Genomic DNA, 12915 nt, shown 5'->3' on the forward strand with positions numbered 1-12915 from the left:
CTATTGTCATCTCTGAGATAGGAGATTACCGAACCCCTTAATCTGTGAAAGTTGCTTGTAAATCTGCCCAGGTGTCGTGAACCTGCTAAGTAGACAAAAGTTCACTTTCTGTACCCGAGTATTGAATGAATCAACCTGTTATCCAATCTGAGAACTAAGTTTCCTGTGGTTCCTATGGATTAACTACTGGTCCACAAATGGTCCTATCAATTCTTATTACCATGACAATAGTCAAAAGAAAACATGGTACTGTGCTTCAGATCTGGAGGATTTTGATAACTCCACTTTCTTGTCTTGAAATCCTTCCATGGGCAGGAATGGAAGTCATATCTCTTTTCCATGAGCTCTCTCCTCCTAAATCAATTTCCCCACCATGGCTTGTACTGACTAAGCGAAATGTAATCAAGATGTCCTTCAAGAAGTCAATCCAGTTCCCACACTGGGGACAACCCAAAGGAGGAGCCGTTCACACTTGACCTTGTTCGTGCTTTGTTCTGTTCTAGTGACCTGAAGGGAAGTCACACTGCAAAAAGGGCTCAACGTTACCAGCTGAGGGCAATAGCCAGAGCTCCGCAGTTACCTGTGTCGATGCTCCCTTGGGTGCTGCTGCTTGCCCGTCCTACGGAGAGGCTACGGTGGCTGGCATTGCGAAACTGGGAGGAGAAGGAAGAAGTGGAGTCTATGGTGTTTCTCCGAGCTCCAAAGGCATTGGTGGGTAACAGAAACTGGGTGTAAGAAACAGTCTAGAGAGATGAAGACAGAGCAGGCAAAAAATGACTCCCAAGAAAAGAGACGGTAGGATTTTTTAAAAAGCTAAGTCACCATGAAGGCGTGTCTGCCACACGCTGCTTAATACATAACTCCAGCACTGAAGGAGCGGAGACTTCTTCAGCTCAGGGAACTCCCGGTGTGGGAACTCCTTCTACTCAAACAGATCTCAACCCACCTATGACTTATCAGTTAAGTGGCAGGAAGTTGCCTTAGGCACACACAAGTTGAGTGATTTGCCCATACAAGTAATAAGTATCAGGGGCAGGATCTGAATTCAGGTCACTCCATCAACCATGTCATGATGCCTCTTTTATGTTACTTAATATCACCCCTCTATCAACATGGAAGTTCAGCATTCATGAATTTAAGTATGTGTGTGTGTGTGTGTGTGTGTGTGTGTGTGTGTGTGTGTGTGTGTGTGTGTGTGTGTGTGTGTGTGTGTGTGTAGTTGCTATTCCATTGACTCTTAATGACCTCACTAGGGGTTTTCTTGGCAAAGATACTGGAGTGGTTTGCCATTTTCTTCTCCAGCTCATTTTACAGGTGAAGAAACTGAGGCAAACAGGGTTAAATGACTTGCCCAGGGTCACACAGCTAGTAAGTGTCTGAGGCCAGACTTGAACTCAGGTCTTCCTGACTCCAGGCCCAGGGCTCTACCCAATGTGTCACTCAGCCACCCAATCTTGGGCAAATCATTTAATTTGTTGGAGACTCTTTTTAAAGGAACCAGGCAGGGAAAGTCCTGCACATACAATATGAGCCGGTACTAAATGTGGTAGGATACCAAGAACGTTTTTGACCAGCTACCTGGAGAGTTCATTTCCCAGGCTTCCAATTCCTTGTAATGGGCACACCTTCCATGGTAAAATTTTCCTCTTTGAAGAAATACCTGTATCAGGTGGTGGTTTTGTGAAGAATTTACATCTACCGGACAGGATCCAGCACGGGAGAATTAGATATATTCCAACGTCTCTTTCTCTCTCTCTCTCTTTTTCCCCCTTCGAACTTTCCATCTGGCAATCCCAAACGACACACTCTGATTCAGTGGTGATGGAAGAATTCGGCTGCCCTTCAACATGGTGCTCGTTACCGTGTGAAGTCAGAGGTACTGCTAAGCCTCTCGGGCACATGGTTTGGGATGCCAAAAAAGAGGCTGAGTATCACATTTCCTGAGCTGACATTAAGAAGGCAGCAGGAATGCCACTTGCTTGCATTAACACTTAATGAATGTCTTCATACCACTAATCACTACATTCTCAAGTGTGGCATGTTAAGGGGGAGGGGAGCTCCTGGGACGTATTGAACATTGTTGTAAACAGCAGGGGGAAGAGAAATAATTTACTCTGGGAACTCAAACCATACTTCTATGAAATGATTTGGTGTCCTGTAAAACTGCTGGTGGAGCTGGAGGATCCTAAGATGGAAACCTCGATAATCTGCCCCTCCTCCCTCGCTTTCCCTCCGTGGCCACTTGCCACTATCTAGGCGTCCCAGACCCGATCTTTACGGGCCAGTGTCCTTGCTGGCCCTATTGGTTTCAGATGAACCTGTGTTAACTCATCATTTAAAGCCACGCTTTCTCACCTTGCCGTCGGCTCCCAGCTCTACACCTTCAAGGCCAATGATCTCCTTCAAGCTCACAGCTCCAGCAGACTGTCGTCCGTCCAATTTCATATCCCTAGAGAGGACAAGCCAAAGACAATACTTTTGTCCACTCCCAACATAACAGACATGCTGCTTGTTACACAACACCAAAAAGCAACAAAGTGCACCCTGGAGAACAGGAAGTCATTTTTTCCTCCCTCTTGTAACACAAGGCTTTCTGGGTTCAGTTTGTTGTTGTTGACTCATTTCATTGTGTCTGACTCTTTGTGACCCCATTTGGGGTTTTCTTGGCAAAGATACTGCAGTGGTTTGTCCTTTCCTTTTCCAGCTCATTTTACAGATGAGGCAACTGAGGCAAGCAGGGTTAAGTGACTTGCCCAGGGTCACACAGCTAGGAAATATCTGAGGCTGGATTTGAACTCAGGAAGATGAGTCTTCCTGACTCCAGGCCTGGTCCTCTATCCACTGTGCCACCCCAGCTGCCCACATATAGGTTCAGTATGTCCACATGTTAGCCATTCCAAAATAAAAGAGAACCAACTGGACCAAAAAGCCTACCAGAGGAAGTCACAGTGAGAATCTGAGTGTCCCTTACCACTTCATAGGGTTTCCTTAGACCGTGAGCTCTGAGGACTGTTCTTGGCCTTTCTTTGTATCTCCATGTTAGCATACATACAGTAGGTACTCAATAAATGCTTACTCACTGACCTCTAGAAACAAACCGATCAAATAATAAAGAATAACAAATCTGCCACTGCAAAAATACCTCTCTAGGACCCAGTCAACCTATCCTCTCTGAAGCAAGGGATGATCAGTTTTCTTCCTGTGCTTTGACCCCAGACACAGGGTTATAGATATGGAACTGGAAGGACACTTGGAGGCCATTTTGCAGATGAAGCACTTATTATCTTTTTTATTGCTATTAGTTGGGAGGAGAAAAAAAATTACTCCTGACCTGAAACATCTTACTAGACCTATTCTTAAAACGAGTGCCCTAATATACACATTATAACTATTTTGTTCAGATGCTATCCAAGCTAATTTAATTTCTGTATTTGTCACCCAGGGTTGGCTTTCTATGGCTCCTTTCACAAAGGATTATTTAAATGATCAGCTAAAGGTCTCTTTGGAACCTCTACATCAAAAAAAAAATTACCTCAAAAATATTTGTTATTGAAAAATAAGTGAAGCTGGCATTTTTCTTGTTGAGAAGTATAGGGAGGCTTCTATGATATAAGAAGGTCACGTACCATGTTTATAGCAGATAGGATACTAGATGAATTGTGGAGACAGAGGAGAGGTAAAGTAAGAAGAAGAAAGGAGGAAGGCTGATGGGGGAGGGAGATTAGGAGAGTTAGGGAAAAGGAGAGAAGGAGAAAAAGAGAGGGAAAGATAAGGAGTGAGGAAGAGAGAGAAGAAAACAGAGAGAGAGAGAGAGAGAGAGAGAGAGAGAGAGAGAGAGAGAGAAGAAGGGGAAGAGGGAGAGAAACTGGAAAAAGTACAGTAGAAAGAAAACCGGCTCTGGAGTCCAAAGACTTGGGTTCAAATTCTGCCTGTCACTACCTATATATAAACTTGGGTAAATTATTTAACTATTTTGGGTTTCAGTTTCCTAATCTGTAAAATGAGGGGACTGGACTACTCTAGTGGGTTCTAAGGTTCCTTACAGATCTAAAGTTATGAGGTTATAAGCCAGAGGTGTCAAACATGTGGCCCAGTACAGCCTAAATCAGATTAAAATGCATTTTGGAAATATTTAACAAAATAAATACAATAAAATACAACAGAACACAGATATTGTTGATATGTGGACCGAGGAAAGTACAGAAGGAGAAGTATGTATCTGAACATGACCTATGTGGGAATTTATTTTGCTTGATTATGTATATTTGTTACAAAGCCTCCCCCCCCCCACACGAGGAAGACAGCTGGAGAAGGGAGCTAGGGAGAGAGTTGTTGAAAGAAAAAGAAAAGAAAGAAAAGAGAGTCACTGAAGCAGGGTTTTGTTGTTTGTTTTTAAGAAGAACTGAAGAAAGGTCAGACAAGTAGGATAACTTTAAAAGTTGAATTTATTATACACTTGAAAAAGTTATTATATATTTAAAGAAAAGCAAGCTGTGCAAAATAGAGATTCAGAGTTTCTTGTATAATCCTCTTATTCTGTTCTACATGGAAGCGCCCATTTTAGTTGGTGCTTGCTAATGTCTGAATTTTAAAAATACGCCACTGCTTCTTTCAAAGTCTGCCCTCTTAACCTTGTCCCCTCTTACCTCAACTAGAATCTCTTTCAATTATTCTGTTTCTCTCTTGCATTTTCAACAGAGGAACTGGGCAGGGGGTGTAATGTAAAATTAGCTGAATGGAGGGTCTATTCAAGGATTTATCTAAAAAATTATTCTACACATAGTAATTACCAATAAGAAGAAACATTCAAATACATAAACAAGAATTTAAAAAATTACTGTACATGAAACCATGAACTTCTGTTCTTGGAAGTTGAATTTTACATAAAAAATCATCAGGGGATTTAGAGCTGAAAGGCAACTTGGAGCTCATCTTGTCTTGCCCCTTCGTTTTACGAATGAGGAAACTGAGGCCCAGAGGGGTGAACTTACCTAAGAAGTGATCTGCCCAAAGTCATTTAGGAAATATTAAAGTAGCAGAGCCAGAATGGAGGTTCCAATGACGGCTCCACCTGCTTTTCCCTTTGTCTTTGGGCAAGTCACAAAATGGCGTTCTAGAGACCTGGAGTTGAATCTCAGCCCTTATATAAGTCATAGCTGTGCAACTCTAGACAAATCCTTTACCCTCTCTGAACTTCAGTTTCCTCATCTAGAAAATGCAGAAAACGTCCACCTTGAAGGTAAGTGCTATATAAGTATGTGTTAGGTGGTACAGGCCTGAAGTCAGGAAGACCTGAATTCAAATCTGGACTCAGACACTTGCTAGCCGTGTGACCATAGGCAAGTCACTTAACCCTGTTTGCCTTAGTTTCCTCACTTAAAAGATGAGTTAGAAAAGGAAATGGCAAATCATTCCAGTATTTGCTAAGAACATTCCAAATGGGGTCATGAAGAGTTGGAAATGACTAAAAACAACTGAACAATAACAACAAAATTAACAACAAATTAGTGTCTTGCTTAACTGGTCCTCTAGAATCTCATCAGCCCTTGGTAAATGAAATTTCTACACCTACAAAGCTGAAGATTGGATGATTTTTTTTTGGAGGGGGAATTTCTTTGTATCTCCCAACACTGCCTGGCACATAAAAAAAGTGTTTAATAGATGCCTGATGCACTCGTGGCTACCCATCCAAGGTAGAGAAATGTCCTCTGAGACCCTGGCTGGAGGAGCTGAGCAGCCTCCCTCGTCATCTGAATACAGAATACTGCATTTCTTTGTATCAAATCCTGCATGAAACAAATAGTTCATTAGCTGAGGCTCAAAATCTTTTGATCATACAGAGATTTGTCTCCTTAATGTCATATGCTGTTAACAGGAACTGACAACCCCTAGATAATAAATCTATTCATTGTGGCAGCTAGGGAGTACTGTAAGCTAGCGATTGTAACCCAAACAAGAATGCAGGGCCTGTTGCTGGACTGATTTAACACCTACATGGCCTCCTGTGATAGCTGCTATTCACAACTGTTACTATACAGTTCTAAAAAAAAATTAAAAAAACAGAAAACAAAAAAAATATACAGTTCTACCTCTAAGGGCATACATATTAACAAAATAAGATGGTGACATATAGCATTTAAAATTTTTTCAATATACCTATTTCAATATATTATTTTAATCTGAGAAACTGTGGCCCAGTGGATAGAGTACTAGTCTTGTAGCAGACAGATTTGGGTTAAAATCTTGACACATAATGGCCATGTGTGACCCTGGCCCAACTAATGTTCAAGAAAACTCCACTTCCCTCCTATACGTCCATCTGGGAGGGAGTGTCTAAGAATTCTTTGCCTTTTGATGTCTCCATGCTTTACTCCTGACTTTTAAGGTGCTAGAGATTGGTATTATAACTGCCTCACATCTAGGGGTAGGGAGGGTGCTTCTCAACTCTGCCCTTTGCAAAGATGTTTCCTTGCTCATGGGCTTGCTCCTTGGGGGAAGTAAAACTGGGAGAATTCTTCTGAATAGTTTGTTACTTAATCAGTGTTTGTTGAATAGGCATAGTCAATAAACATTTAAGTGCCTACTAGGTGCTGGGAACTGTGCTAAGCACTAGAGCTACAAAAAGAGGCACAAGGGAGTCTCTGCCCTCAAGGAGCTTACAATCTAATGGGGGCGACATGCAAAGAAATATATATAAACATAAATGTATAAACAAGCTATAAACAGGATAAATAGGAAAGAAATATGTATAAACAAGCTATACACAGGATAAATAGGAAATAATTAGCAGAGGGATTAATTAAGAATTAAGAAGGCTGGGAAAGGCTTCCTGTAAAAGATGAAGTTTTCTTTGGGACTTAAAGGAAGCTAGTAGATAGAATTGAGGAAGGCAGACATTCTAGGCAAGAGAGACAGAGAAAATTCCTAAAGCTGAGAAAGGTAGTATCTTGTTTGTGGAACAAAACAGGCCACAGAATTGAATGAGGAAAAAAGAGATGATTACATGAAGACAGGGAGAGTGCAATGGTAGTCACTTGGGGACCTTTCTCACTTTCCCTTGACATCACAGGTAATACACCAGAGGAGAATGGGTGGAGGCACCCAGCCACACGTTAACGATGCACAAGAACTAGATTAGATGGTAAAGACCCAAAACCACCCACGACAGATGAAAACCACTGGAATTAATAAAGCAAATGAAGAAACTGAGTCTTAACTAGTAACAGCTTTGGTAATATATATCATTTCAATGCATGTTTCTACAGACATCTGGCTGTTCCATATAAAATTCAAAATATTTGATTTCCAAATATCTCAAACCTCTCCCCCTCCAACAAAACTCCAAACTCTAATTCCTTTTCTCATTTTTGAAATTATATTTCTTGCTTCTCCACGTAAGGTATATATGGCTTTGGTTGTGGAGGGAATATGAGCATAAGATATACAGTCAAGGGAGCTAGGAGAATATGAGAATAAGGAATGGAGGAGAGGGCAAGGAGGTAGGAGCAAGACCTGTGATTTCACTAGTATAAGGAACACTCCTAGTGAGAAACTCTGCTTACCTATGTAGGCCAGAACACACCTTGTATGATTCAGGGATAGGATGTGAACCCAAGGTCTTCTGGTTTTTAAGGCTAGCTCTATCCATTACACCAAATAAGCAGAAGTGAAATGTGTCACTAGCCTAGATTACTGTTGTCTCGTATCTGGGGCATTTTATGTCAACTGTGAGAAAGAAATATGGGCATTTTCCAACTCACTTGTTTTCATCTGTCTTTAATTTCCAGCTAACTTGGTGGTCTCCTCTGGAACAGCCTCGTACATGTAGCCTCCTGGTCACCTTACCACTCAAAATAGATATATAATCACTAACAAAGTCTAAACTGGAGATCTTTTCTCATTTTCCTTTCTCCCTTCCTCCCCCACAAAATAAATGAAATTGGCAATAACCAAAAATTATCCTCAATGTTTCCCCTTTATACAAAATCCAGTGAAATCATGCACAAAGAAAGTACACCAGGCAGGGAACTCCCACGGCTTGTGGCCAAGGGAGCAAAACTCACTTGATGAAAGATGAATTCTGAGTTCTAACTGGTTTTTCAAATACCTACTGGTCTTTCCTGCTACATGTAAATGCAATGGAGAAATAAATGGTGATATCTGTTTGCAAGAAGTAAGTCCCTCCATATTTCATATTATAGATAACTTACCAAAGCTGATGTCTCCCATTTATTCTTTATTTATATATTTCTACTCTCATGACACTAGCTGAATCTTACACTGCTTTAGTCCTTTAATAAGGTTTTATAAAGTGCTTTCTTTACTACAACTTTGGGAACCAGCTTAATGCAAATATCATGTCACTTAAAACCAAATACCAACCATTTAATCTTGCCGAGCCTCAGTTTCCTCACCTGTAAAATGGAGAATGTACTTCTGGTATGTACCTCAAAGGTTTGTTATAAGTCTTTTTTTTGGGGGGGGCGGCAAGGCAATTGGGGTTAAGTGACTTGCCCAGGGTCACACAGCTAGTAAGTGTCAAGTGTCTGGACCGAAACTGGATTTGAACTCAGGTCCTCCTGACTCCAAGGCTGGTGCTCTATCTACTGCCCCTGTTCTAAGTCTTAAATGAGATAAATATGCATAAACTACTTTGCAAACTTCAAAGCACTATATAAATGTTATCATCATCGTTACAAAGAGATAGCATGGTGTAGTAGACAGAGGTCTTGCCTGGTAGCCGGAAGACTTGGGTTCAAGTCCAACCTTTGAGACAGCTAGTGTATGACCTTGGTAAAGACACTCAACCTTTCAGTGATCTGCATTGCTGGAGGGAGCTCTCTCACCATGGAGTTTCCTATGCCAATGAAATCACAGATCTACTCCATTCTCTTATATGGAGATACCTTAGTACAGTAGGTACAGCACTAGACTCAGTGTCAGAAAGCTTTCAAATCCTACCTCAGACAATGACTATCTGTGTAACCCTGGCAAGTCATGTGACCTTTCTGAAATTTAGTTTCCTCATTAAAAAAAATAATTTTATTTGTTATTTTATTATTTATAATTTTTACCATCTTATTATTTTTATTATAATTTTCATCAATTGTTTTATTTATAAAATACATACAATTTTTAGTTGTCTTAAAATCTTTAATTAATTTAACTTTATTTTAAAACATCTGATAATTTAAAAAATTATTTTAAAAACCTTTCTCGTGGGTTACTTGTGAGGCCCAAATGAGCTAACGTGTGTAAAGTACTTTATAAGCTTTCCAGGGCCATTGAAATGATGACCTATTATTATCATCACCATCCCTATTTTACCAATGAGAATACAGAGCTTCAGAGAGTTAATGACTTGCCTAGATAAAACAACTAGGTAAACAGCAATTGTTTCTGGTTTTGGCCAGAAACCCTGAGGGTCCTTCCCTCCTAGATTGATTTTTTTTTTGAGTAGTTTATAAAAGAGGACAAAAAATTGCCTCATTTCTTACCTAGTCTTAATCACTGAATGTGTTTTTGCCTCAGACAACCTGACACCTGAGACCTTTTGTGGACCTAAGCTTAAAAAGGCCAAGGTCTCCCACTGCATCCTAGGCCATTTCCAGTCGTCCTGATCCATATCTGGCCACTGGACCCAGGTGGCTCTGGAGGAGAAAGTGAGGCTGGTGACTTTGCACAGCCCTCCCTCACTCAAATCCAATTCACTTGTAAGTCAAGACAACACCTTCCTGATGTCATTGGTCCCCTTTGAAAATCAAGGACAAACAACAACAGGTAAAACAACTAGCATGTTTTGCAGTTAAAGCTCGAGCCCAGGTCTCCGAATTTCCAAGCCTCTACATGACATCATATAAATAACAAAAGCTGTACAGAGCGCAAAAATCAAGGAGTAATTTATCAACACTATCCAATCAACAGCAGGAATATGGTAGACAGAGAGGTGGCCTTGGAGCTCAAAAGACCTAAGTTAAATTCTGGCCTCTGTCATATAGCTGTGTGACCCTGGGCGAGTCACTTAACCACTCTTTGTTCTAGACAACTCTCCTTAAGACTGTACATTGTAGAGAAGCTGCTGACTGCATCAGGAGAGGGTGTCTCATCCCAATGAAATCACAGCTCTAGTTCCTATCATGATCTATCTATCAGTAACAGAACAACTGAGATCATCTCTCATACAACCGTCTCAGTGCCTAGACTTCTTTAAATACTATCTATTCATAACGTCCTACTTTAAAACTTTTATTGGCACAGCGAGTTTTTAAGGATGCTGCACTGGAGCTCTGGGCTTTCAGCAGCCTGTTAAGAACTGTAAATGTTTCATGGTGAGAATGGGGCGAATGCTTCTTGTCCCCTTTTTATCAAATCCATTTGGAAATAAGCTTGCCAGAGGCTCCGCTGATGCTGTTCCAGTGCTTTTGCATTAAAAAAAAACAAACCCAAAACCTGGACATATCTCTGTAGGAAAATGAATTATTCGTTCCTAGAGCTGGAAGAGGCCACAGAAAGCATTTAATGGAACCTCCTTGTTTTACAGATGATAAAAACCAAGGCTCAGAAAAGTTTAGACTTGCCTAAAGTCACACAGCTAGCTGCAGAGTTGGAAACAACACAGAATAGGAACTGACCTATACCAACAAAAAGTTTGAAAAGACGTTCACATACACTGTCTCATTTAAGTCTTGACAAGAACCTTGTAGGACTGAGGATCAGAGTGGTGAAGCAAATTTGTCCATGGTCACACAGTGTGAAAATGTCAAAGGCTGGATTTGAACCAGAAGATGCCCAATTGATCACCCTATCCACATACCATGGCTATGTTGTTTCCTAAAAGAAAGTGTCAGATCAGGCACCAAGAGACATATAATTGTCAAGGAAATGGGAATATGTCTGACCTCATTTGCCCAGGCATAGAATTTAGCATTCTTTTCCTTCTCATCTGCCCTATATATTTTTCCCAATTTTGATTCCTGCATAAAACCTCAGTAGACTTCCTTCTGAGTTCAGTTTTTTACCCATGAATTGGAAAATGAAGCTCAATCTAAATTTATTCTTACACTGAAATAACAATATATTGGCTAGGGCACTATAATGCTTGAGCAATAATGTAAAAGTTTTAATTGTTCCATTCACTGAAAAAAAAAATTTACTGATTATTCCACACAAGGTGCTGGACAGTCTTTGCCCTCATGGTGCTCACAGGCTGGTTTTCCCTTCCAGAGACATCAGAATGAAGAAATGAATTTAAAATGAAAACAAAACAAAACAAAGAAATGCATCTGCTGCCATGGAACAGGCACATACGATTTCGAGTTGGAAGGACTAGGTTTAAATCTGGCTTCTGCTTTGCATGTCACTTTGGCTCTAAAAGCCTCTCTTTCACCTTCTGTAGAATGAAGGGGGTGGATCAAAGTCTTTCCTCGTAGAGGTGACCCAGAGTGCTCTGACTTTTGCCAGCTGAGCCCCAGTGCTGGCAGCTTCTACAATGCTGGAAAGTCTCTCAGTGCTTACTTACTGACTGCCTCCTTTGCAAGGACCAATCCAGCTAAGGACATAGAGGCCCACCACTCACAGCCAATTCTTTGGTCCTGACAAGCCACAAACTGTTTTTCCCCCCAGTTCTATGTTATTTGAAAACATAAAGGGAAAAAAGGTAAAAATCTATTGGAATACAAGGTTCATTCTGGAAACCTCAACATCTTCCCTTGCGAGCTAACTAATATTTGATCTGATCTGGATAAGCTGTAAAACTCCACATAATAGAAAGACTTCTGTTCTCTAGGTCTGACCTCTAATACGCTTTGGAGTTTTAGGGGTGGCTACAGAGTCAGGTGGGTAAGGGGTGGCCATTCATAAGTCTTTGGAAAACCTAACTAGCAATCTTTGGTGAATTTAAAGAAGAGCCATTCTCATTTCTTAGATACTTAGAAGAAGAATAATACCTAATATTTAAGTACTCTTTTAAGGTTTGCAAAGCACTTTAAAATATTTTCTCATTTGGCCCTCACAATAACCCATGAAGGAGGTGGTATTATGAACACCATTTTAAAAGATGGGAAAATAGATTGAATGCGGTTTTGAATTTGTTAGGGCCACAAAACTAATTAATAAGCATCAAGGGCAGAATCTGAACTCTGTTCTTTCTGATTCTGAGTCACATGTTTTCTCCACTACACCAAAACAACTCCAAGAAATAACTTGGCAACAGAAGATTCCCACAATGACTTCCAATGAGTTGGAATCTGGGTCTGAGAATTCCTAGCTAGCTGAATGCCTCTGAACAAGATAATAAACCTCTCAGATCTGAAAAATGAGGATAACCACTTATGCTGTTGATGTTTTCTTGGCAAAGATATTGGAGTCATTTGCCATTTCCTTCTCCACTTCTTTTTACAGATGAAGAAACTGAGGCAAACAGGGTTAAGTGACTTGCCCAGGATCACACAGCTTGTAAGTGTCTGAGGACAGATTCGAACTTAGGAAGATGAGTCTTCCTGACTCCAGGCCTGGTGCTCTACCCACTGCACCACCTAGCTGCCCTACACTTATGCTAGCTATATCACAAAGTTGTTATGGGGCGAAGTCTTTGCAAACCTTAAAACACCATGTAAAAATGAGTTATCAAAGAAGTGGGGAATCAGTATAATATTTGGGGCTCTCTAAGATGCCAGATTTTATAATAAAAAGCATATCAAAAGCTTATTAAGTGCTTATTCTTGGCAAGGCACCATGGTAGGCTTTGGGAAATACAAAGATAAAAAACAAATAATCTTTGGTTTCATGGAGTTTATATTCTACTGGGGATAGCAGTGGTCTGCAACCAGTATATGGATGATAAAACATAATTTCATTTGTGGAAGAACAAAGTACCTGCTAACTGGAAGGACTGGACAAGGGATTTTTCTGGGAGCC

General features: G+C 40.6%; 1 protein-coding gene and 1 long non-coding RNA gene across 4 annotated transcripts in view; one reads left to right on the forward strand and one right to left on the reverse strand.

Moving 5' to 3' along the window:
• CABLES1 (Cdk5 and Abl enzyme substrate 1) overlaps positions 1–12915 on the reverse strand; it is a 151887-nt gene that overhangs the window by 21327 nt on the left and 117645 nt on the right. For all 3 annotated transcript variants that reach the window (XR_013486232.1, XM_020968751.2, XM_020968750.2), the window contains 2 exons: positions 2356–2449; positions 581–743 (listed from right to left, as the gene is read on the reverse strand). Coding sequence is in view for 2 of the 3 variants with exons in the window: in XM_020968751.2 (XP_020824410.1) it covers positions 581–743; positions 2356–2449 (257 nt within the window). In the remaining variant the exon portion in view is untranslated. The remainder of the gene's footprint in view (positions 1–580; positions 744–2355; positions 2450–12915) is intronic.
• Positions 634–8173, forward strand: LOC144456982 (uncharacterized). Its single transcript, XR_013486233.1, has 2 exons — positions 634–711; positions 7788–8173. It is a non-coding gene; the product is annotated as an uncharacterized LOC144456982 (long non-coding RNA).

Source organism: Phascolarctos cinereus, unplaced genomic scaffold (assembly GCF_003287225.1).
Source record: "Phascolarctos cinereus isolate Bilbo 61053 unplaced genomic scaffold, phaCin_HiC Scaffold_4;HRSCAF=312, whole genome shotgun sequence".
Taxonomy (NCBI): domain Eukaryota; kingdom Metazoa; phylum Chordata; class Mammalia; order Diprotodontia; family Phascolarctidae; genus Phascolarctos; species Phascolarctos cinereus.